Source organism: Triticum dicoccoides, chromosome 4B, assembly GCF_002162155.2.
Source record: "Triticum dicoccoides isolate Atlit2015 ecotype Zavitan chromosome 4B, WEW_v2.0, whole genome shotgun sequence".
Taxonomy (NCBI): domain Eukaryota; kingdom Viridiplantae; phylum Streptophyta; class Magnoliopsida; order Poales; family Poaceae; genus Triticum; species Triticum dicoccoides.
The window spans coordinates 677,990,449-678,016,398 of NC_041387.1; the positions used below are offsets into that span (position 1 = coordinate 677,990,449).

General features: G+C 44.3%; 2 protein-coding genes and 1 pseudogene across 8 annotated transcripts; all 3 read right to left on the reverse strand.

The window, feature by feature from the left end:
• Window positions 1-3,455: 3,455 nt before the first annotated feature.
• LOC119292320 (ankyrin repeat-containing protein At2g01680-like) lies at window positions 3,456-10,575 on the reverse strand. 7 transcript variants are annotated; one of them, XM_037571169.1, is made up of 8 exons: window positions 10,397-10,575; window positions 9,462-9,526; window positions 9,120-9,377; window positions 8,471-8,539; window positions 6,427-7,339; window positions 5,972-6,317; window positions 5,331-5,860; window positions 3,456-4,194 (listed from the first exon to the last, which is right to left on the reverse strand). In XM_037571169.1, the coding sequence occupies exons 6-8, from the start codon at window positions 6,246-6,248 to the stop codon at window positions 3,595-3,597; spliced, it is 1,407 nt and encodes a 468-aa protein (XP_037427066.1). In that variant the 5' UTR covers window positions 6,249-6,317; window positions 6,427-7,339; window positions 8,471-8,539; window positions 9,120-9,377; window positions 9,462-9,526; window positions 10,397-10,575; the 3' UTR covers window positions 3,456-3,594. The 7 variants fall into 7 exon arrangements, with proteins under 7 accessions (XP_037427066.1, XP_037427062.1, XP_037427063.1 ...); XM_037571165.1 differs by having other exon boundaries at window positions 8,471-8,545; XM_037571166.1 differs by having other exon boundaries at window positions 6,427-7,383; window positions 8,471-8,545.
• A 134-nt stretch (window positions 10,576-10,709) lies between these two features.
• LOC119292321 lies at window positions 10,710-13,652 on the reverse strand (annotated as a pseudogene).
• A 6,266-nt stretch (window positions 13,653-19,918) lies between these two features.
• LOC119292322 (DNA (cytosine-5)-methyltransferase DRM2-like) lies at window positions 19,919-25,182 on the reverse strand. Its single transcript, XM_037571170.1, has 8 exons — window positions 24,991-25,182; window positions 22,711-22,827; window positions 22,503-22,611; window positions 22,379-22,425; window positions 22,122-22,277; window positions 21,493-21,592; window positions 21,317-21,408; window positions 19,919-21,223 (listed from the first exon to the last, which is right to left on the reverse strand). Exons 1-8 carry the CDS (start codon window positions 24,994-24,996, stop codon window positions 20,045-20,047), a joined length of 1,806 nt encoding a protein of 601 aa, XP_037427067.1. The 5' UTR covers window positions 24,997-25,182; the 3' UTR covers window positions 19,919-20,044.
• Window positions 25,183-25,950: the final 768 nt, after the last annotated feature.

Below are 25,950 nucleotides of genomic sequence, written 5' to 3' on the forward strand. Positions count from 1 at the left end.
CATGAAACGGGCCAAAATTGTGAGTGTTGATGACAAACACGTAATCGCATCCTCGGGTTCAACAACTATGAAAATCGCTTCGGGGCCCCAAAACGGTGAGTAATAGTCCACGAAAAGGGTCAGAATTGGACAAAACTGTGAGTGTTGACGACGCACACGTAAACGCACCCTGGGGATTGTCAAACGTGGAAATCGCTCTGGGACCCCAGAACGGTGAGTAATAGTGCATGAAACGGACCAGAATCAGTCAAAATTGTGAGTGTTGATGACGGACACGTAAACGCACCCCGGGGTTCGTCAATCGTGGAAATCACTCAGGGACCCCAAAACAGTGAGTAATAATCCACAAAACGGGCCAAAATCGGCAAAATTTGCGAGTGTTGATGACCGACACGTAAACCCACCCTGGAGTTCCTCAATCGTGGAAATCACTCCGGGACCCCAAAAAAGTGAGTAATAGTCGACGAAACGGGCCAAAATTGTGAGTGTTAATAACCAACACGTAATCGCACCCTGGGGTTCAATAACTATGGAAATCGCTTCGGGGCCCCAAAAAGATGAGTAATAGTCCACGAAAAGGGTCAGAAGTGGACAAAATTGTGAGTGTTGACAACGCACACGTAAACGCACCTCAGGGATCGTCAATCATGGAAATCGCTCTCGGACCCCAAAACGGTGAGTAATAGTGCACGAACGGACAAGAATAGACCAAAATTGTGAGTGTTGATGACCGACAGGTAAACGCACCCCGGGATTCGTGAATCGTGGAATCACTTTGGGAACCCAAAAGTGAGTAATAGCCAAGAAACGGGTCAGAATCGGCCAAAATTGCGAGTGTTGATGACCAACACATAATCGCACAATCGGGTCACCAACTATGGAAATCGCTTCGGGACCCCAAAACGGTGAGTACTAGTCCATGAAATGGGCCATAATTGGCCAAAACTGTGAGTTTTGATGTCCGACACGTAAACGCACCCCGGGGTTCGTTAATCGTGGAAATCACTCTGGGACCCCAAAACAGTGAGTAATAGTTCATGAAACGGGCCAGAATCGGCCAAAATTGTGAGTGGTTATGACCGACACGTAAACGCACTCCAGGGTTCGTCAGTCGTCGAAATCACTCGGGGACCTCAAAACAGTTAGGAATAATCCATGAAACGGGCCAGAATCGGCCAAAATTGTGAGTGTTGATGACCAACACGTAAACGCACCCTGAGGTTTGTCAATCATGGAAATCACTTCGGGACCCCAAAACAGTGAGTAATAATCTTTCAAAATATGCCCAATTGTGAACTAATTATAGCGTGGAGGGTGACCCCTGCTCATCCAGCGGCCGTGTACGCCCTTCAATCCATTGGCTTGCTATTGGTCTGATAAGAAACTAGATCAGTAGTTTGATCCCTGGCGGTTTCCAATTTAGAAACGCCTGGTTAGTGGTTTCTCCGATCACCAGCCTCCCTGCCTGCCCAGGTGCCCTGACCTTGTACGAGGTGAGCGATCAGAAGGGTGTTCGGGTGGTTGCATGATGGTGAGACTTCTACACTACAACAACGGTGGGTGCACATCTCTTTTCTTTTTTGTAGCCCAAGGTATCCACCAAATAAGATCCAATTAAAAAGAAAAATAAATGTAGTCACCTGCTTCGGGATTTTTAGGGTTTCATACTTTTAACTACCTTAACTTCCCCAAATATGTTGTTTTCGTTGTAAAATCCATGCCATGACACTTGTGTCAAAAAAGGTGGATGAGCTTGCATGTTAAAGAAAAAATGAATATAGATTGATGAGTGACTTTTCATTGCCTCTTTGGAATGATTAAGTTGTTCTGATATCATGGGCACTCAGTCGAAACTCGTAGTTGGTAAACTCCAAGATTGCATTACCTATATCAAATTTTGTATGTGTATGTTGTGTGCATCCTTGGCTTGATTATATGCTGTGAGTCGTCCCCGCTAGGTTTCCCTCCCCGCGCCGCCACCCGCGAGGCGGCCGGCGAGGGCCCCCAGATCTGATCGCTGTGCGCCTCCCCTCCTCCTCCCTCCTCCCTCGCCGTCGCCAGGGGACGCGGCCGGGCGAAGCCCGACCGGCGCCGGTGGCGGCGGGGCCTGGTCTTCCCCTGGCGCGACGGGGCGGCGCGGGCCGCTCCTTCGGGTGCGGGCGCGGCATGGCCGGCTGCGCGGTGGTGTGCGCCTCGCCGTGGCGGCCGTCCCGTCCGGCAGGCGACGCGGGCTGCGGGCGGCGTGGGCGGCGGCTGGGGTCCGGCTTCGGGCCCTCGGCGGCTGCGTTGGTTCCCCTCCGTCGCGGGCGTGCGGTGGTGGTGCGGCTCGGCCGGTGGCGGTCCGGCGACCTGGTGGTGGTTGCCGGCGGCACGTGTGGTGGTGGTGCTTCCTCTTGGCGGCTCTCTATGCGGGGAGGCAGGGGAGCGGCTTGGACAGGGTTGGCGGCGTCGACGGCGTGCCAGCTGCAGCGCGAAGGCGGGAACTTTACGGGCCTCGGAGATCCCGATCGGGCCTGTGCGGCCACGTGCCTGGTATGTTCCTGCTATTCCGTCCGGTTCAGCTACTGTCGAGACGGTGGAGGTGGGGCCCTCCCACGTGCCGACGGTGCTACTGCCCTAGTCCCGGCTCCTCTCCTTTGTGCAGACCATGCTTCACGGTGCCGTGGTGAGACGGCGTGAGAAGCTTTGAGACCGGGTTGGCGCAGGGTGAGGGTCTGTTTGGTGGCGAGCTCTGGAGTGCCTGAGGTGGTGGTTGGGATTGGGAGAAATCTCTGTTGGCTTAGCCGACACTGACGCGGTGGCGCTTGTGGGTACCGCCTGACCTTCCTGAAGGGCGTCGGGGCTACCCTTCCTCTCTCCTCACAGCGTACCGGGGGAAACCCTTGGCAGCAGCGTCGTCATCGTCGCGTTCCTTCTTGGAGGTGCTAATTGGTACCGGCGCTTCGGAAGATCGAAGCTTGGTGGGCGATCTCCGGTGGGTGCAGCGGCCTCGAGGCTTCTTCGTTTTTTTGTCGATCCGCCATTGTTGGCATTAGTTTCTTTTCTATTTTCTTTTTCTTTTCTTTTGGGCGTGACTGTGCTGCTTCCGCCCCAGCACCTATCGTTGGATGTTCGGTTGGTTGCTTTGTATACAAAGCGGGGGGAAACCCTTTTTCGGTGATTATATGCTGTCCAGTGTTGTAAGATGGACCAACTGTATCAACACCCAACTTGTACCACCAGAGATTATAGCTGGTAGCGATAATCAGTATCAAAGTTATTCAGAGAAAATAACTTTTTGGGGAGCTTTTTTTAGCATATTTGTTATGGTTCCTGTGGCAACTATCATCTTTCATATTCAAATGATACATGGCCATTGTCATTGCGGATGTCACAAACCATCTCTAGAGAGATTGAATCACTGCATCAAACTTGAGTAGAATATAAGAAAAACATCACAATTATTTGTCCAAGATTTGAAAGGTATACAAGAATAATAGTGCACTATTTTCTCGCCACGAGTCTGCAATACAAAATGGGTAGCCAAACAATGTTGATTACATATAAATTACAAATTAGTGTCTGAAATCGGAAAAATCAGACAAATTGTTGAGATCACACCATGTCTAAGAGATCGGAGTTGAAAGTTTCTCCCAAACGGAGTCTGAGCTTCAAAACAGGCCATTCGCCAAGAAGCTTGGTTAGAATGGGCAATAAAGCTACTAAAACGGAAATTCCTGTGGCCAACCAATGGAGACGCGGGGCTAACACCGTGTATAAACCAGTTGAAAAAGCCATAGTAGTTGCCACATATGCAAACCACATGAGCTTCTTAGTGAAAGATGTGTAATAAATCAAGAACTCATAATCCTCCCACCTTGCTATGACACATATGAAAGCAACGGCAAATGAGGAGCACATTGCTAAGGTGTCAAAGATCAAGAATGCTTGAAATGCAACCTTCCGAGACATGATCAGAAGTCCCTCGCTTCCATCAACACTGCTGTATCCTCCGGGCAGGGTGAAAGCAGCAGCAAAGGTGATTGTCGTAATGAGAATGGCCACTAATGAAATGTTGGTTGTGTATGTCTTAGTTAGTGACTTTGCATCCTTCCTTCCAGCATCGATTGCTTGTTGCTTGGCTTTCCCGTGAAGATTGTAGAGAGATCTGGCATTTTGGGCATCTGCTTTTAGCATAAGCATCAAGACTTCATTCTGCATGATTTTGAATGAAGGTATAAATGCAGTTCACAGGATAATAAAGCTTAGCTATTCTACTATATGTGAATAAAAGAGGTGTTCCTCCTAGTCTGTAAGTTTTTGGTGGCAAACTAAAGCTACGTCAGCTAATAAATGAAATAATCGAACTTGTTATTATAATATATTGAGTGTAGAACATCAATAAGGCATACATTTCTGCACCATAGAGCAGCAGCACCCGTGAGGTTGCCAGAAACGACGTCGGTTGTCATTCTTGATCCGGCACGGCCTGGAGTCCGAGACCTTGGGGCCTGTGGATAGCCTGTTTTTAATTGCTTCTCCTTTACTGTTGTTGGGTGTTAGGGACGTCGGCAACTAGACATTAGCCGACTAACTGGTCATCTATGGCATATTTGGCCTGTTAGTGACGGGCATGTGTACAGTGTACTAGTATTGTGGACATTAATTTATCTAGGTTAATGTTTATATTGTCAAGAATTTCCTTATAACATGGAAAGATTTGCCCAGAAAAGGGGGGAGGAGGCAGGCATGCTCTGCAGCCGAGCAACAATTGGGTAATAGGCGTGGACTTCGACGTTAAATGTGTGCTTGGACTCTATCCAGATAATTACAATGTATCTAGCAAAAATCTCACACATTTAACAAATAATTGGCAAGGATATGAATAAAAATGACCAAAGGGGGCATTGACAAGCAACAGCTTGGTAGCATAGCAAAGTGACCCATATTCTTGAGCGCTAGTGGGTGGTAGGCTGATTTACACACAAATCAAGCACATCCAGTAAAAAATGTCCTGGGGGTGGGTCACTTTTGATGATGATTATATGACCAAATATGACTCCAGTACCTATATGATCGATTAACCTTTGCTAAAAGCCCGGGTGAGTAGTCATCCTAAGTAACAAACACAGGAAACAAGAAGGAATATTCCTTCATCCGACCACTAGCTAGGATTAGGTCTCCAGGATTAACAATCAAGGCATACTATTAAAAAACATATACATAAATAATTTTAAGAGCCATGTAGTAGTGCCAAGTGTCAATATGTATATATGTATTTAAGCAAACGGTTTTATTTGAACAGCAAATGGTTAACTAGACTTGAAAACATGTCTAATGTATGTGCATACCCAGTTTAAAGTCTTGGCATTCTCCATGACGTACTTCAGTTCCCAAGCCGCTGAAACACCGATGTTGTCAAGCACTGTCGCATCTATATCCTCGTGAGATAGTAAAATACTAACTAGTTCCGGATCACACTTCCGGACTGCATAATGTAGAGCGGTTTTTCCAGTCTTGTCTTGCATGTTGATGAGTTTGCGAAGTAGCGGTGTCGTCAGGACAAATTTAACGAACTTTATTTGGTTATCCCATACAGCTCTATGAAGCAATGTCCCACCATTTTTTTGGCGGTAAGGAGCATCAGGGCAGTGTTTCAGAAGCTCTCGAGCAGCATTAATTCGACCTCGATATGCGGCAGCGGCAAGGAGAGGATCACCCATGATGTTTATTTCATATCCTTTGGTTGGATCATGTAACAGTATTACTTGTAACATGTCAATCTTGTCAAAAAGTACAGCATGCCTTGTTGGAGTAACTTTATTAATGTCTTCAGTGATCATTAGTCCAGGATAGTTTTTCAGAATCTGCTTTGCCATTTCTGAAGAAAAATTATCAAGAAACGACTGTTAACATCATGAAATGATATTGCAACAATTAAGTTGATGTTTAGTAACTGTAATTTGCACTCCACGTATTAATCAAGCCTCACCTGGATTCTCATTTCTGACTGCAGCATGTAGGCAATTGCGTTCGTGTAGTCCTCCCGTGTACGAAGAAAGAGGATCTTGAACTAGTTGCTCATACACACGTGTAAAATTCCTTGTCAAGGCGAAGAACATGGGTGACTCGTTGCGTTCGCTCACAGCTCGCGACAGAGAAGGCTCTGCTGTAATCAGCTCCAGCGCAACCTCCTCATGCCCGTTGCGAATGGCATGGTGTAGTGCGTTAAATCCACATTTGTCTTGTTTTAAGATTGCTTGCTCCATTCCTAGATGATTATTAAGGGGACATCATACACCGGACCACACCATATTTAAGATCGATTGGAGAAAATACTGTAAAGATAATCAAAAACAAATAACCGAAAAGACAGTTAAAAAGTCAATCAACTGAAGCAAAAAGTGAGCTTGTTATTAAGCATGAACTCTGAAAAAAGTAACACACCTTATACAATAGCACCGGGTAGTCGCAAGATGAAGATAGCTTTGCAGTAATGCTGTGTTGGGATGGCAAGTACTTAAGGCACCTGGAAGTCGATGTACCACTTCAACTATTCATGGATGGAAACCAAGTTAGTTTATCATCTGCATACGTACAGAACGACTTGACTGCTCGTTCGACAACACGGTAAAATTGTCTAGGATTACCACTTGCCAGTTATTTTAGCAATTACATCTCAATCATTAAGTTTTAAACAACATCGCAATCTTTCCTGTTTACAGATCACAAGTTGTTTTACTAAACAAAAGTCAAGTGGTTTGTTGAACCTGATAAGAACAGGCTGTAGTTTGTTGAACTCAACTCCCCCTATGGGAGTGGGAGGCCTATGTAAAAACAATTACTGCAAAGTAACAAATTGTGGCCATAAATTAAATATGTAGTGAATACCATGAGATCCAAATCAGTGACGAGCAACTTACGACTAATCTAAGTTATGCTTTAATTTAATTATTTGATAGGTCGACAGTGGCTTTTCTTCCCCTAAGTCCAACAGAAAAGTACAAATGCCAGTTTTAAATGAACACTCCAGGTCCATAGGACAATGGCGAGTTCTGAATCGTCAGCATATATACTACTCACTCATTTGGGCAATTTGCTTATTCAACTTTGACGAATGCGTAAGAGGTAAGACCATGGATGTGCAATTTCTCAGAAACTGCCGATTCCATGCACACCATTTCTTGCTGCGTCTGCAGGCATAAAACAGTCCTCAATACGGAGTATCACTTCATACTGTGTGTGATGGAGAACCAACGCAGGAATGCTTTCTCGTAGCTTTGCTTGTAATGGCTCATCTCGTCTGTAAGGAACATAACGGCAGGGTGTTCATTCTTAAGGTGTCGAGCTTCTTCGACATCTGCAATTGCTTATGAAAATGAGCCGAAGATCTGCGTAATAGTGCTGCGATCAAATGAAAAGAACATTAACAGTTCCAACAGATAGAACCAAATACAAAAACCTACGTGTTAGCTGCAATAAATCAAAAGGTTCCATGGTGATAACAGTCGGTATTGCACAGGGTAAATATAAACATCTGAATTATCTTTGACCTATGTTGTCAGTCTTTCATAGATGTAAAACAATTTCTTGAGAAAATCAAATATATCTAGAACAAAGTTTAAAGGTATCGTGATAAAGTCATACTCCCTTCATCCCAATTGACGTGGCACACGCGTTTCAAATTACAAGTTTGACCATCAATTTAACCGACTAAACATTAGTTATCTGTCACAAAATGTGAATCACCAAAACTGTATCCAGAAAAAGTTTTCAATGGTATGATTATTATGACACATACTCTCTCCATATCAAAATATAAGACATTTTTGTAGGCTAGTTTAGCCTATAAAGTCTTATATTTTGGTACAGAGGTAGTATTATTGATGAAATTAGTGGTCACAGTTAAATCACGAAACGTGAGGACGCTGTGTAAATGGGGATGGTGGGAGTATTACTCGAGAATCCTACAGATTAGTTCTTTTTCTTCTTTCAGATACGAATCGGACATGGACAAGTTTGAAATCGATACTCCCCATCTAACCAGTACTAAGATCTGGTAAAACCTATGAGATCAACCATGTACATGATGCATCACCCCTCCAAATTAATCAATGGATGGCAAATATACAAACAGAAATACTAGCTAACAAATACAATCTAGATCACCCGCAATGCAACTGGTGGTCTCTACAAGAGAACGGGGCCAAAATTTCCATGTACAAGGTAGACTGATCAGTGTGTGTCAACATCGTTGGATCCACTTGGATGGAAAACAGAGCAAGAACCCGTATAATATCTTATAAGGGACATGTACACTTAGATCACCTTGATTTCCAGAAAAGATGGCACTACAAAAATATTAAGCAGAAAAATAGCCAAGATAATTGACTAGATCTTGAGAAGATCAGTACCACCAAATGCTGGATCTGTGATGCATTGAGCAAATAAGTAGTAGTATGTGAGAAAATGGAGTAAAAGGGAGACTCACCGTGCACTGTTCAAGCTGCAACTCACTGGTATTCCTCCTGCGCTTTTGACTCTTCTTTGGACTAGTCTCCTGTTACTAAACAAACTCTACACAATTAGCACTCCCAGAAGTAGAGGTTCCTACATAGATAATTCCTCACTTTACAATCAGTTTGTGTCTCCAATGGCACATGTTTCATGCAGGTAGCATATCAAGAATCTAGATGTTTATGCCTTTTAGCAACAAAAAGGAAAAATAAAGCGGCACACAATGAAATATGATTCTTGGTCTATAAAGGACTAGAATATTGTGTATGCATATCAGTAAAACAGCCAATGATCACATGTCTAGAGGCAATCAACTAAACTACAAGCAGTGTTTAGTGAATTTGGTTAAACATCGCATTTTATCAATGTTACCATCGACCAACCAGGTTACCTACAAACACGATATCGTCCATCGACTACATATGTATCTGTAGAAAGAGAGGATCTGCTGTGGATATGTGCGCCATAAGCAGATCACTCTGTCACTGGACAAATAACAGGGAAGGAAAACAAGGTCATTTCAGAATATCAGGTTGCCCATTTTTGTCTTTCTGGATTCCATAATTTTTCTTCTTAGTTAAGAGTGCATTTCTAGTAATGTACCCTCAATAGCAAATCTGTACCTTGTTTTCTGCATCAACTGCTTCTGCTCTCAATCTGCCAATCTCATCATCCTTCTCTCTGGCTGCCACTTGCAGCTCCTGTATGTTCTGCTGAAGCTTTTGTGCTGCTTCAGTAGCTTTTGCTGCCTCCACTTCTTTTAACTTGTTTATCTCTGCTCGTAAGTCTCTTGCGATGTCCTCGTGAGCAGAATTGTTTTGCATGCTCTACATGACTTGCAGCTTCCTTCAGTTGCATCTACAGTGTTGAGAACAGCCATGCTGCCCATGCACGCAAAACAATGATTACATGCACAAGCTAGATCGAATACTTTTGATCTACAGAACCAATATTTCTGTAAATACCTCTGGTCCTGTGTCGAAAAGAGCTACACATGTACTGGAATCCTCCAGGTCGCTCTGTTAGAGTTCTACATTGAACACGTAAGGTATGATATCAGCAGCAACATAACTTGATAGAAATTCAGTATTTCCTTCTACAAGTTAAAATCCCACAGAGATGCACAATAAAAATCCTCAATTAGAAGGGCATAAGCCTACACAAACTCCTCCCTCAGAGATCGAGCCAGAACAAGGCCAAAATAGTGATCAGTTTTTCCACCACAAGCAACATGCGTCATTGAAAATAACTAATTAAGTCAAGAGGAAGGCATCAAATCATCGGCGAGCTTGGGATTAGCACCAGGACGCATCTCCGTGTAGGCTGCCTTCCATCTCACAAGGCTAACACACAGATAAATCATACTGAGATGGAAGCATTTGAAACAAAATCAAGCATAGTGCTTCCGTACATTGTGTTCTTGCTGTCAGCTATAGCAATGGGTAGAGTTTCAGTTTCAGAGTTGCACTTTGGTGTCTCCTAATTTCAGCTAATTAATCATCATCATTCGGTGAGCCTACCTTGAGCTTCTGATTTGTAATGCACCAGGTAAGTTAAGTAGGTAAATAAGATGAGAGATCCCAGTTTTTCAGAGCTACTACCTCCGTCCCAGTGTCAAAAACGCTCTTATATTATGGGAATGGAGGGAGTAATTTACTGAACCTAAGGTATGACTGAATGATCAAATTCAGGGCAATTATTTTCAGAGTCCCAGGAAAGTAACCACGACAGGCTTTAGGGTATCAATTTACTGAACTAAAATTGAACAGAAAGGAAGCCAGTTTTCAAAGCAATTGATTACTTTGTCAATATCTCTTATCCCCTACCAAATCCATTCAAGGCAGAATGTACCGGGTCTGAAATATTTATGCATGGATGCAAGCGCAGAAGCCTTACTTACATCCTTGTACGACGTGCTCTCCTTGAATAATTTGATGCAGGAGACAAGCAAAAGTTGTAGTGATCAGCCCTGGTGATTGGTGAAGATCCCCATCATCCAATTTTCCTCTGCATCTATATGGTTTAGGGATTCTGAGAAGAAACAGAAACAAAATGTAGGCAAAACAGAGCAGCACAATGCTCATGAACATTTAATGTCTGGACATCAAGGGAATAACCATATACATATATTTCTCCTTAATACTACCAAACTCAAGATTACTTGTCAGGCTAACGACACCATAAGCACCACACTGAAATTACCAAGTACTTACACACAAGCATATATTATTTCCTTCAGAGAAACCCCACGTGCATACCTACGTACACAGGTCTGTTATTACGAGCCCAGAAACTACAACACTTCACTCATTTTACGCCCTGCATATTGTTGTACTAAAATAGCTACCAAGTCTGACTAAGCGAGCTCTCACCAACGGTACCACCAAAAGCAAAGGACCAATTTACATCCATCTCACCAACCACCAGGAGGCCGGATCTGCAGAACAACGGTGCACGAACGACGGATCACTTCCGCCAGGGGGGCGCCGTCCTCGCCAGAGAGCTGCTGCTCCTCCGGGAGAATGCACAACTCAGAGTAGATCCACGCTTTGATGTTGTCAACGGCCTGTCTGCGCTTCATCGCACGTTCAATGACTTTCTTCCCGGTCACCGTCCTGACAGAGATGCGCATCTGACCGCTCCGACGCGTGATGCCGCGAAACGCGACACGAAGGGTAGATTCATTTTGCACGTCGTAGTCAGCCAAGGTGCGGCCATCCTCCAGCTGCTTCCCGGCAAAGAAGAGACGCTGCCTGCCTGGGGGGATGCCGGTTTCATCGAAAAACTTTGCCTTGACACTGTACAGACTATCTTCTCCCTCAACACCATCGTCATGATCTTGCCACTCCGTGCCCTAATAAAGATGTGCATCCCTTGGGGAACAAGGTGAAGGGTGAGGGTGGACTCCTCCTCGATGTTGTAGTCCTCCAGGCTGCAGCTGTCCACCAGCAGCTCACTGCCAAACATGAGTCTCTGCTGGCCTGCAGGGATGCCCTCCTTGTCTTGTATCTTTTCCTTGACATCGTAGATTGTATTTGATCTCATGACCTCAAGAGTGATTGTCTTTAAACAGTGGGTCTTTCTGTTTCTGAGAAAAATTGAACAGTTGATCTTGACAAAGATCTGCATCTGTTGAACAAGCACACAAAACATTAGCATCTTATTAGACAAAGGCTTTCATTGAAGACACCAAACGGTAAATAAAAAGAACAGTGGCAGTTCTAACAGATAATAAAAGGGCAGCCCCAGTGCATGTAGCTCCCGCTTGCGCAGGGTCTGGGGAAGGGTCCGACCACTTTGGGTCTATTGTACGCAGCCTTTCCCTACATTTCTGCAACAGATAATAGAACTAAAAAAAGAAATCTGCACATTAACCACAACAAACCATCAGGTTCCACGGTGATAACTGTCGGTGTTGCGAATTTAGTGATAAATACAATTATCAGGACAGTTTGGGCTATGTTGTCAGTTCTTCACGTACAACCATGTCTTAGGAAAATCAAGTATCTTACACAAAGTTGACAGATATTGTGATATAAATACATAATACTCAAGAATCCTACAGTTTGCAAAATAGATGATTCACTGGCCAGAAACAAGTGTGGGGCAATGTTAAGCGATGAATTGAACAGAAGCAGGAAGACCTTCAAGTTGCTATAGTTCTCATGTGCAACTTGCAAGGTTAATTCATTAGGGAGCCTGTCAGCAATGTTGGATCCACCCAGATGACAAAGGGTGAAAGAAACAGCTATCTTATAAGGAATATGAACACTTGAATCCACTCGATTTCTAGAAAAGATAACACTACAAAATTGTTTACAGCAAATGAACCGAGAAAAATCGTCTAGATCTCGAGGAGATAAGCAACACAAATGCTGATTCTGGGATGCATCGGGCAAAGGTGGAGCAGGGTGAGGGCGTGAGAAAAGACGAGCGAAAGGGAGACTCACCGTGCACCGTTCAAGATGCATCTCACTGGTAAGCTTCGTGCGCTTTTCTTTACTAGTCTCCCCATTGGTAAGCTTCCTGCGCTTTTTTTGACTAGTCTCCTCATTGGTAAGCTTCCTGCGCTTTTGACTAGTCTCCTGTTACGAAACAGACTCCAGTCTGTTAGCACTCCCCCAGAAACTGATTATCCTATATGGAAATCAAACTTAATAATTCCTAATTAGCTTTCCAGTAACCTTCCTTTGGTTGTATATCTTGCATTATTAACAAAACAGGACCCCATGGAGTTTTAGTAAGTACCTTCAGTAGAGAGTTATCAGCATCAGGAAGAGCTTCTTCATGGGCTTCGGAATCCACCAAGTCGTGCTCTTGAAGTTCTGCGTCATCAGTCGCAGCAGCATGATTTCACCGAAATTGGGCGCTTCGTCGTACAAGTTAAAATGACAACCAAATTGATATTGAGCAGGCAGGTCATAAACCTACATAGACAAGTCCCTGACCCAAAGGGATCGAGAAAAAAACGGGAAAATGATGCCAATTTCTTCACCCAAATCATCCAAAAGAGAGAAGAGGAGATCCAATTCTCACCAGCGAGCTTGGGATTGGCACCGGGAGGCAGCTGGGCGTAGGCCGCCTTCCACCTCTCCCTGCTCGCCTCCGCCTGCAATCAATCACAAACGCAACAGCCAGCATTATTCATGGAAACCCCAAATGGATAAATGGAAACCCTAGAGGAGAGGAGAGGAAACGAAACTCGCGAACCACCTGGAGGAGGCGGGCATGGAGGCTCTTCTCGCGGGCGTCCGACAGCGTGACGGCCTCCTCCAGGCGCGCGCGGTCGGCGGCGAGCGCCTCCACCCGCGGCAGCAGCCCCTGGAGCCGCTCGTACACGCGCCGCCACTCCGCGGAGGGGAACTCCAGCGGCGCCGCCTCCGGGCCGCCGCCGCTCATGGAGACGGAAGATGATTTATTTGTTCCCCCCTAGCGGTTGCCCTGGAGCGGAGAGCAGATGAGATCAAATGCAGGTGGGCGAGGCTGGGATCGACGGGAAGCTCGCGGGACGGGGGATCCGATGGTGCGGCGCGGGTGAGGAGGGGATTTGAACTTCTCGGTCACGAGCAGTCGCAAGGAAGCTCCTCATCCATCCATGGCGGCGGCAGGAGGAGGGTGGAGAAGACAGAGACAGAGATGAGTCCTCTTTTACTCCTTGACCGTGTCTTTCTCCCTTTCTCCCCTCTTCTTTTCCCTCTTCCACCACAAAATGACCGATTTGCCCTTGATTTACCGATTTTCCCTTTTCGACTATGGCGTTGGCGGGTGAGAGATGTTAGTTGTGGTTGATCTAGGCAAGCGGCTAGTGGACAACGCCTTTGAACCGGTGTGTCAGATCTATAGAATTACGAAACTGCTCCACACACGACACTGCAGTGCCCGATCTGTGCACGGCCAGCAAATCCAGCGGTCAGTGCCCTTCCAATCCTAGGCATGTCCGGCTGGATGTAATCGCCGTGCATGAATCGTCTGTTGTTTCATCGTTCGCATATAGCACTGCTCATAGAATTAAGAGGCGCATGGACACACCTCTATTCGACGTGCCACAAAAACAAGGGCTTCTATATTCGCGCCGCGCCGACCATCTTTGTCGACTCGCAAAGTGGGTAATGGTGCATCCTGACTCCATTGGATCTCCAATGAATGCCTCGGCCATGCTGGGATTATGCATGTTTTACCTCTCGAGGCCATTTTTTTTTTTGCACTGCTAAATGCTGGCATACTGTGTGTGCTTAAGGGCTGCATTTTGATGTGTGAGAATAATGGTCATCTTACTTAATTCACTTCACATGATGCACCATAGCAATTCTATGTCACTGTTTTTTATTCATAGCATTATTTTTCAGAAATTAGTAGTGCATTTAAACCATATTTCCCAGGAAAAAAAACAATTGTCATTTTGTAGCAACTTATAATTTCGACTTGTAGCAACTTATTATTACATCATCCTAACTAGTACTAGTAACCGTCTGGTTTGCTTTTGCCTCTCAATGATTTTATTTTCCACATATCGATTTTTTTTATAACATTGAGCCAGTCCATTATACCGAGCAAGAAGAGAGACCTTGCAACAATTCATGCCGAGTCCGTCAGAACCCCGCCAAAAAAAAGAAAGAAACCGAGTCAATCGGCGAGTGAGACTGACTCGCGGGGCCCAATTTGGACACGAGCTGAAAGAAGATAACCCTATCAGTGGCAGTGACAGACAAAGAACACTGACTAGACAACAGCATTGAGCATTCACAGGCCGAAGAAGTATGCTGACGAGGTTCAGGTTCAGAGCACAAGGGCTCAGGGATCTACATCAGCTGATCGCCCACGCGACGGGGTCGACGACGAAATGCAGCTCCATGTCCGGATCAAACTTCGATGCCCGCAACTGCATCTCACAGCGAAAACACAAAGAAATTAAATCGAGCATCGACACAGTGGAGCATAGCACTAGCTGTCAGCTATAGCAAGGTGTAAAAAGTTTCGGTTTCAGAGTTTTTGAGCTCGGTGTCTCCTGATTTTAGGTCACCAATCGCCAGCGTTCTGCACGCCTAGCTTGAGCATATCTGGTTTCCAATGCGATAGGTAAGATCAACTAAGATATCCCGGCTTTTTTCTCTCTCTCGAAAAAGAAAAAAGAAGATATCCAGGTTTTCTGAGCAATTATTTACTGAACTGAAGATGGAACGGTCTATTTTCAGAGCTCCAACAAAGTAACCACGACAGGTTCCGAGCTGAAGGGATAGACGGTCTTATTTTGTTGGGTGTGGATGATCCAACTTTACTGAACTCAACTTACCCAAAAGTAAATAAAGTTTTCCGAGCACTACTCTACTTCTGTTAATACATCTTATTATTGTCTTGCCCTTGATGAAAAACAAAGTTCCCCTTTATTCAAACCAGAACTTACCGGCTCCCTAATTTCTATGGATGCAAGTGCAGAAATCTTACATCCTTGTAAGCTGTGCTCTCCTTGAATAATTTGAAGCCGTCAGCTGTTAAAAACAAGAGAAAGGTAGTAAGTAATCAGCCCTGGTGATTAGTGAAGATATCCATCATCTATCTTTGCTCTACAATCTAAATAGTTTAGGGATTCTCAAATGGAACAGAAACAAAATGTAGTGAAAACTTACTTGATGTAGAACGGGTAGCGGCAGCGTGACTGCACATACTGTCCACACGACCCTGGCAACAACCTGATTTGAAATATATCATCAGGAACTGTTCTTTCAGACCAAGAATAAACTATGCAGAGGAATATGCTTGTGCAACTTATAAGTTGTCAAGCAGATCAAGATAGAAGGTGTGGGCAAGTGCAGTGGAGATACAGAGTCATATGTAATGGATGATCAACTTGTGAAGATGAGATAATGCATCCTCCACTGCCTTGTGGGACCTTGCAACACCCACTCATCAATTAGTCAGTGAGTGGGTCCCAATTTGGATACGAGCAGAAGACAACCCCAGCAGGGTCAGGAGAAGAACACAGGCTACTACAAGCAGCAGCATTCACAGGCCGGAGAAGTGTGCTGACGAGGTGTGACACACAGCACATTAACACAAGAACTCAACATCAGCTACGGCTCAGGAATCAGGATCCATCTTTTAGATGTGGCAAAGTTCGATTTCAGCTTCAGGTTCAGAGCACGACCGCTCAGGATCTATCTGCATCAGCTGACCGCCCACGGCCACCGGGTGGACGACGAATGAAATCCAGCTCCACACATCTCTCCGCAACTGGATGCACATGTGCATCGATTTCACAAGGAAAAATAAAGAGTTTGTAGTGAGATCTGCATCGACGAACATGGTTAGGTACTCGCGACACAATCCAGTTTCAGAGTTTCAGTTAGAGCATCTCTTGGTGTCCGCTAGAGCAGTGTGTACAGTTTCAGTTTCAGAGTTGGACTTGGTGCCTCCTGATTTTAGGTAACTATTCATCTAAGCAGTACGTAAAAGTAACTAACAGATACCAGGTTTCAGGGCAACTATTTACTGAGCTGAAGGTATGGATGGTCTAATTTCAGAGCAACTGTTATCAGAGTTCCAGGAAAGTAACCACAACAGATTCTAGGGTATGAATGATCCAGTAATTTACTCAATTGAAGTCACACAGAAGCGAAGCCGTTCTAGTGAAGATGTCCATCATCTCTATCTTTGCTCTACAATCTACATGCTCTAGGGATTCTGAAATGGAACAGAAACAAAACGTAGTGAAACCTTGTGCGATGGAAGACGGACAGCGGCAGCGTGACTGTACATATTGTCCCTACGATCCAGACAACAACCTGATTCGAAATATACAACATTAGGATTCTTTCAGACCAAGGAAAAATTATGCAGGGGAATGTCTGTCCAGATTATAAGCTGTCAAGCAGATCAAGATAGAGGGTGCAGTCAAGTGCAGTGGAGATTCAGAGTCATATCAGCAATGTGACGACAGAAGCAAAAGATACCCGTTTTCATCTGCATCCATTCACAAGTCAAACATGATGAAATTATATTCAGATGGAACTTGATTAGGCATTCGTGAAATTATGTTCAGTATTCTTGCTGTCAGCTAGAGCAAATGGGCAGAGTGTTTCAGATTTTAGCCTAGCTTGAGTTTCAGGTTTTGCAATGCAGTAGGTAAAGGTAACCAAGATGAGAGAGATCCCAGTTTCCAGAGCAATTATTTACTAAACTGACGGTATGACTGAATGATTCAGTTTCAGAGGAATTATTTTCAGAGCCCCAAGAAAGTAACCACAGCAAGTTTTAGTGTATCGAACTAAGGATGATCTAGTAATTTACTGTACTCTTGTTAGTCTCTTAGTATTATCTGATCCTTGATAAAAACAAAGACTCCCCATCAAAATCCATCCAAAACAGAATTTACCAACACCGAAATTTCTATGGATAGAAGTGCAGAAACCTTACATCCTTGTACGCTGATGGAAACCTTACAAAATGCAGTGAAAACTTACTTGATGGAAAACGGATAACAGCATCATGACTGTGCATGTTGTCCATATGATCCAGACAACAACCTGATTTGAAATATAACATAGGATTTGCTTTTTCAGACCAAGGACAAACTATGCAGGGGAATGTTTGTGCAAATTATAAGTTGTCAAAGGAGATCAAGGTAGAAAGTGCAGTCATGTGCAATTACTCCTTGCCTGTACAAAAGTAGGCTCTGGAAGATTTGAAGGGGGCTGCAATAGTGCTTTTCCAAATAAAGATGACCAGGCCATAAATTAGTTAGCAACAATAGATCGTACAGCTAAATGTTAATGTGATCTTTCTCCCCAATAAACATCCTCCACATCAACTCAATGTTTAAACACAGATCGGTTACAGCTCCATGCATTTTATCAAACTCCCAAACAGGGTAACAACAAGATTATATACCAAACAACAGTTTTCACTGCTAAACTCTTGGAATAATAAAGAGACAGTAGCATTAGTCGCAAGTGTTGTAGATTTGCAAGTTCAGATGATTACCGCTAAATTAGACTGAAGAACAACACTGTCGGTCGTCATGCTGGATTCAGATATAACGATGAGTATTGAAGAGAAATAGTGATAAAACAAACTACAAGGCGACAGTAAAAAAGAAGGAACCACCATTTGCCATAAATTCGAGACAAACCTGCAAGGTGATAGCCTTCTGCCCAGGGATCCAAAAAAGAGCAGACCCGGCAGGCAAGATGCATGTATCCTTGATAACTTTATACGTGCTTCGTGGCTGGAAATCATGCTAATCTGTTGTCGTTGAAAGATAAAAATAAGTTTTTGCAAATTTAGTGGCGACATCAATTCATTTGACAAAGAACATGTTCCCCACCACATCAGGTGTCTTACCAGAAACATTTATGTCCATGGCTCGAGCACCGTCAAAAAAATAGTTCATTCTGCAAAGCATTGTAAAGAAATTACAAGAATGGCATGGTTAAATTTGGAAAGAAAGAAATCCATCCAGAATCCAACTGAAAAATTGGTGGAAAGAATATGTCGGTTCATCAAACAAAAAAGATAATCCATGAGTTAGCAGTACAAATTCTGAAGGTCTTTTACAAATAGCTAACCATTTGGTATTAGTTTGCATTAATATATTTCAATTATTCTCCCCAGGCATGAAAGAAAACCAGACTGCTAACATATACATGAGATGGGACAATACTGAAGTATTGACTATGCAGTGATCGATCACCTGATTGAGATGGTTGTAAGCCATGAAAAAGTAAGATATCCAACAGTTCTGCAAATTTCTTTTCTTTTACGGGTTTGGGGTGGGGTCATGTTCCTTTGTGCAGAGCACACATTTTTATGGCCAAATTGAAATAGTTCTAAGATCTCACAATCGACACAACCAACAGTTCCAGCTTCCTTTGTCACAAAAATTAAGGTAGGTACTTATTATGGCTTTTTCAGATATTGGTCAACCTCCTTAACCACAACATGCAAACAAAACAAGGTTTGTATGTGTCATTTTGACCAAAATAATCATATTTGACAAACATTCTTCAGTTTACACAATCTTACAGAAGCTGGGCCAGAATCATAGCAATTTCTACTTCAATGTTGCTATTACTCAAATGACCATATGTTTCACGTCAGACAAGATACTAGACAGCAATGATCAGTAAAAGATCCAGTATATATTATAGGCAAGTGTTCGCTGCTGAAAAAAGCACTTAACAAATATTCACCTGAAAGACAAAGTGACGGTTATATTCTGCTCTGGCTGAGGCTGGCGGAGTGACGGTTCCAGATATGTTACTTCCATCCATGTGCTCTGCTATTTTCTCCAAATTGGAGGAAGGAGATGTGGCATATATGTTCATGTAGCATTATGTTGACCTGCGATTCTGCAAGGGACATGGCATAAGCAAATGTAAGCATAAATTTCTCACAGAAGTGACAAGTATTAATAATTGCTACATTAACTTTCTGATACAGGAACAGTCAATGAATAGAGCAAGAAAAGAGATGTATTAGTTCAATATAAAGAACCTCATCTTCTTTTCAGGTGCAAACATACTACCTAGTGACACAATTGTCATCATTCAGAATTTGGACAGTGAAATAAGCAACTGAGGTACCTTCTCAGTAATTATCTCCTCGAGCAACTTCCCCTGTTTCAGAACCTTACGACAAGATTAAACAAAACGTGTTACCAGGAAGTTACCAATACAAGCTAGCAAGAGAAGTATTTTGTTTTTCACTCTAGTAACAGAATGGGAATACATGGTAAGAAACTAAAGAAGCTCATAGATGGCATAAATAAATTACTTCACTTCCTCCAGGGATTCGACCTTTTTCCTGCAACACAATAATTGCTGCAGACATGCAACAATGTTCAGTTCATGGCCAACCAAAATATACAGACAAAGTGAAGAAACAAACCCAACCTTTCCAAATTAGTTAGCAACAATAAACCATATGGTTAAATGTTAATGTGATCTTTCTCCAAAATAAACATCCTCCACATCAACTCAATGTTTAAGCACAAATAAGTCACAGTTCCTAGATATAAGCATTAAACGATAGCATAGGTACTACAGCGATTAGGCTACATGTTCGCCATAGCCGACTTGACGGAATTCAAGATTCTAAAGTAGTCGTAGAACAAAGATGAGTGCTCGCCCTCCAAGCCATCACGATGGTGTCGGTTGCTTCCGGCAAGATTGTTACATGGGCTGCCCCCAATCACCAAGTCGAAGCCGCCAAATCGTCTAACATATGTTGCAATTTCATCATCCTTGAGGGATTTCACATCAGCTATCTCAATCAATGTGCCCGTCTGGGTCTGATCCCACCAACTCCTCAAAATCTGCCTATTAGCTTCGCCTATCTCAACGGAAACTACTACCCTCATGTGGATCCCAAGCTTGTGCAAGGCAACCTCTCCTCCTCCAATACCGGTGAATAAGGACAGCACCCTCACACCATTGGGAAACATGCCCCTCAGCACTGACAAGTGGTAAGCGACAGTATCGACTTGGAATGAGTTGCCGAGAGACTTGTATCTCTGTGTCTTGCCGACTCCTCTTGTGTGGTCCTTTGGGAAACCAAGAAGATACTCCATCTCATGAGGTTCCAATGGAGCAGCTTTGTCTTTGCCAACCCAGACAAGGTTCCATTTTGAGCACTCATGCCTGACATATTTCTGTACACTTTGAGGTGGTGGATTGCCTGAGCTTGAAAGTTTCTGCTGGATCCGTTCTGTCACCGTTGCAGGGGCCATACATGTTTGCAAGCAATTGAGGTGCGTTCTCTGGTCCCAGGATGGCCACCACTTCTTGTAATGAGGGAATGCCTCAAAAATTGTCTTTGGAGGCAGAGGGAGAAGCGGTGACCTGTTCTCGGTTGGCAAATTGTGGATATATCCCCTTTTCCTGGCAGCTGCACACAGATGAAGAGAATCCACAAACTCAGGCTGGATGTCAAACAGAAATCTTGTAATTTTTGCCCATACACCTTTTGGAGCTCTGGCCACATTTTCATAGTAGAAATAAGGTGGTCCGGTAGCTAGTTCAGGAAGCACTCGGGTCATTGATGGTCCCCTATAACCAGGAAGGTTAAACCCAACCATTGGTTTTGGGAGAGGCATTGATTCCTCATCGCTGCCATCCGAGGAAGGTCGTTTGCCTTGTGCTCCACCTCCATATCGCTTCCTCTTTTTCTTGCTCTCTTCAATCAATCTTGCCCTCTTTCTCCCTCCAAAGGAATCGAAGCATCTAGCTGTAACCTGCCAATGTACACAGATTCCAGTGTCCTTCATCAAATTAAAAGAGGGAAACCACCATTTTCCTGTTTGAATGTGCATCAAACCACAAGATACCTGATGGTCAGATAAGTTTCTAGAGTGACAAACTTCTGTAACCTGTGATGCACTAATCGAGTCGACCAATACAGAGAGATCAGCATCCACACCTAGGAAAAATTTCAAACAGAAGTATATAGCATAAGGTGGTGCCTTTTCCATGAAGAAAGAATGACGGTCAAACAGAGGCATACCACATATCGTAATGGCCATGTTTGCTTCATCTTCAGAAAAGCCCATGTCTCGCAATGAGTTGATCTTCTCGTCCTTGTCTGACATCTCTCGTAGAAACTCCTGCACAGAGGTACGACAAAAGCCGAGATTAGATGTCAGCTCTAACAGGTAGATGTTGCTTTCCTGAGGTTGGTCTTGGAGGGCAGTTTGATGCAACTAATTAATGTGGTAAGTGATGTTCTTTTCCAGCATTATGATCATTTTCAAATAATTTGCTTGTAGCAAAATAAATCCACAAATCGTAAGACTTGTTACTGATTTTCAAATGCATACGAACTGAAGAGAAAACAAGTGGTGTCTAACAGAAATTAATTCTCTGATTCATGAAATTCACAAAGAAGCAGGACAATAATACACTCAGTTTTCTACTGTTTTTCCAGTTTGTTTGATTACTCTGCGGGAGATATTGTCTAACGTTATTCAACTCACTCCTTATATTACGCTCTTATAGGAAAAAAGAACTTTAACATGGTGAAAATTCTATGTAGAAAAATCAAGTGCTCAAACTTCACAATGCAATACTACACTGATGAAAGCTCAAAACAGTAAGAATTCTTTGCTGCTGAACTGGAGATAAGAAATCAATTACCTCATAACCAGAGTCATCAGAGCTTGATACTCTACCACCAGTATCATCATCGTCATTCCAGTTCTCAAAATCAAGATCATCATTATCTTCAACAATAGGGGGGTTGCAGCCAGAAGTAGAGTGATTGCCCACTGCATCATCATCATCACCTAGTGCCTGCATTTCACATCTCAATCGGAATAAACGACCCTTGCCATGAATCAAGAGCAGTACAGAATAAATTCAGTAATAAAGCACATGGATAAATAGTCAAATACCTTGTACGTGAGGAGTAGCTCGAGCAGTGCCTCTGCATCACTATGTCCTGAAATCAAAAGGCGTTAAAAAAAGGTACAAACACAAACAGGATAAATAAAATGGAACTGATTACTTTTATATTACCAATCTCCTTAATACTCCTCACGACCATCTCCTTTGGGAAGCCCATTGCCACATATCCCTCGATCAAAGAAGTAGGCGGCGCTTCCCCGTTGATCCACCCATTGGAACTCTTTAGGCAGTTACACGAACAAATATCACACCATGACCATAATTATAACAAACCATGTATAGCTCTTGAGATGAAGTACAAAATTTATATCTCACTTACGAGTGTGGATGGGCCAGGAGCATCGAAGTTCCTCGTAGCCGGAGCCGATGAGGGCTCAGCCTCACCATCACTGTCCCAGTCAAACTTATCACTATCATCACTACCACTGGTCCAGTCCTGTGACATGAGTTAAGCACAACTCGATTAATATTGAAAGCAGACAACCAGAAAAGCAATTATAGAGAATAAATTGATGCGAGAGAATAATAATTTTATTATGCCACAAATCCACAACAGACACAAGATATCACAATTGAAATCTCCGCCATGAAAACAGTACAACTACATTTGACTCTAGGGTTTAGAATGCATCGAAAGGGAAGAAGAAAAAACCAATTTTTTTATTGAACAAAGTCCCCTCGACCACAATCACAAGAAGAAATTAAGCTAATACCCAGAAAATATACATCAGTGCAACTAGAATCTGATTTGTAGTTTTGGGGATGCCTAACTAACCGAAGTATGCTATGTTTCAGATAGTGGGAAGGATAGTTCGCTGGGCAGTATGACACAACATGCATAGTATTTACAAATCATGATGGAGTAAACTAAAGTGATCAAGTAGGCAATTCTAAAAAGGTGAGCAGATTGACCAGGATTGACCATTATCATGCCTAGAGTAAGATTAACTAAACAAGCACTACTGCAGTGCCATTTGATGATGCTTTTACCAAATGGATAAACGACGGTGTTTGCAGTCCAAATGAACCGCGCAGATGCATGAGCTGAAGCGCTGGACAAGTAAGATTTTTCTTCATTTTACCATATAGGTGGATCACGGCAACATAAATTAAAACAACAGAATCCCGGCAATAAAGAGGTTCAACCTGGTAATGCTATGGTTGACTACAGGACTGTCAATTCGTCAATATGAACATCATATGAAACAAGAGGTCATGCGAAAGTCGTAATTCGTAACGCGAAAATCAGCAGTCTCATTCAAATCTAGGGTCCAGAATGCATCAGATAAATCAAAAGAACATATATTAAAGCAAATGGATTGTAAAAAAAGATTCAGATGAGAGCTCCCAACAAAGAAGGTGTTTAGCTTGTGGTGCTCTCTCTGCTATACAGACCTGTATTCTTGACAAACTAGTACAAGCAATGCATGAAGAGGACCCCGGCTGGTATCTTATCAGATACATGAACAATGTGGGAAAATGCAGATAAGGACTGACAACAGATGGAGGAGTTCACCAGCCGATGCAAGAGGTGGATCCTATTCTAGTGTCTGGAACGCATCGAGGAACTTTCTTTCTTCTGATCAAACAAACAACAAAGAAGCCCATATGCAAAACAGAGTCGCGGGCGGAACTAAAACAGCAGGACCCCGGCCGCTATTAGACAGTCTCCACCTGTTGATGCTGCTGCCTGATCAAAAGAGTGTCAATGTGTCAACATGAACAGCATGTGTGAAAGAAAAGACCATGTGACAGTCATCCGCGAAACCAGCAGAGTCTCGTTCAACTCTTATATAGGGACCAGAATGCATCCAGTAAAATCAAAAGAACATTCGGTACATATTAGATTAAATGGACCTTAGGAAGGAAAAAAAGAGAACAGATTTGAGCTCTCTACAAACAAATAAGGTGTTTATCCTGTGCTACAACTGTCTGTATCATTTGGACAGCAAAGTGCAGCATCTCATCTGGAGTGATCCTGATGCACAGCAACTTAGCAAGTGTGTGAGGCAAAATGCAGACAATATAATTGCAGGTAAACTGACCTATAATGGTCTCTACTTTGGAAGTGCAGACAAGTGCAGAGTCTGATTTGGTGTGATCCTGACAGACACATAGCAGGTGCGAGGAAAATGCAGACAAGTTGAGGTAAACTGACCCCAGGCTGTGGGGAACAGATCGAGGAGCTAATGACCGGCCAATGCGGCAGCATCAAGCCTGGTGACGATCCAGTTCTACTACCGCCTGTGACGACGCATCGAGGAAGGGGGAAAGAAAACCCCAAAAACCCCATCCATGTGCAGAACCAAATCGCGCACGCACGGAGAGAGCTACGTCGACGACGAGAACAACAGACAAACACGAGAGATTTTTCCCCTGCATCGGAACGGAGGGCCTGTACGGTCGAGCGGCAGGAAAAAAAGGGGGAACCTTTGGTACGGACGCTGCGCGCAGAGGAATCGCAGCAAAGATTGTGCGGGACACAATCCAAGCACAGGAGGCACTTCGACCGCCCACGATTCCCCCGGAATACTTGGAATCGGAGAGGCTGGCTGTGAGTGGAATCGAAAAGAAGGGAAGGAAAGGAGAGGTATCCCACCGCCATTGTTGGTGCCGGAAGCAGAGGCCCCCTCCGTCCGTCTATCTCCCCGCCGCGAGACAGAGGAGGAGTGGGGACAGCTCGAGGAGTAGCGGGGGCCGAGGCGGCGGCCGAGGAGGAGCGGGAGCAGATCGCGAGGTGACGGCGGCGGCGGCGGGCTCGTCCGGCCCTCGCTGGCCCGGAGGAGGATGGGAGGAGGAGCCGCGGCTGTGCCGAGTGTGCCGCGGCGTGTATGCGGGCGCGTGGTTTGTAGCTGAAAGAAACAAGGAACGGGCACACGCGGGCGGGAATGTGCCTCCGACATGTGGGCCCTGGTGGGGGTGCTTCCCCTGTTTTCATGGGATGTGCGGCCGCACACAAAACTGGCCGCACAGTTCTGTGCGCAGCGCACGTCCCAATAATGAAGGAGGAGCGAAAGAGAGGTGTGGATCGAGGAAGACGTGTGTGAATGGAGTATTGATGATGGTATAATTACGTTGCTAGCTAGCTTAGGGTTGACGCAAACTGCAAAAGTTAGGGTTGGCGCATATATATCCCAATATTGAAGGAGAAGAAAAAAAAAGGTGTGAATGGGAGAAGGTGTGTGGATATATTCATGGTGGCTACAACAACTTCAATGGGGCGACCCAAACAAACGTCGTTTTTGTCCGCTTTTTGTCCATTAGGATCGCTCGTCCACTTGTCCGCGTTTGTTTTTTCGTTTGGGTCGGCAGGCGTGCCCAACGGGGAGCCAAACGCATTTTGTGTATGTCCGCGTTGATATTTAGTCGAACACCTTGTTGGCGAGCTCCCGCGCTACCTCGCCCTGCCACTGCGCAGGCGAGTTCGCCTCCGCGCCGCCGCCCCGCCCCGCAGCTCGGTCGTGCCCCGCCGAGATCGCCTCCGTCGCCACCCGTCCCGTCGAGCTCACCTTCGCCGCCACCCGTCCCACAGGCCGAACTCGCCTCCACCGTCGCCCCG

Excerpts from the sequence above, each read along its gene's own strand:
- LOC119292322 (XM_037571170.1), bottom strand. Across the intron at positions 22,612-22,710 it reads CTCCTGGCCCATCCACACTC|AGTTCCAATGGGTGGATCAA; the intron begins GTAAGTGAGATA and ends AACTGCCTAAAG. Across the intron at positions 21,409-21,492 it reads CATGGCCATTACGATATGTG|GTGTGGATGCTGATCTCTCT; the intron begins GTATGCCTCTGT and ends AATTTTTCCTAG.
- LOC119292320 (XM_037571169.1), bottom strand. The coding sequence starts at position 6,248 with ATGGAGCAAGCAATCTTAAAACAAGACAAATGTGGATTTAACGCACTA. Across the intron at positions 5,861-5,971 it reads AGTCAGAAATGAGAATCCAG|AAATGGCAAAGCAGATTCTG; the intron begins GTGAGGCTTGAT and ends ATTTTTCTTCAG. Across the intron at positions 4,195-5,330 it reads ATGCCAAGACTTTAAACTGG|AATGAAGTCTTGATGCTTAT; the intron begins GTATGCACATAC and ends AAAATCATGCAG.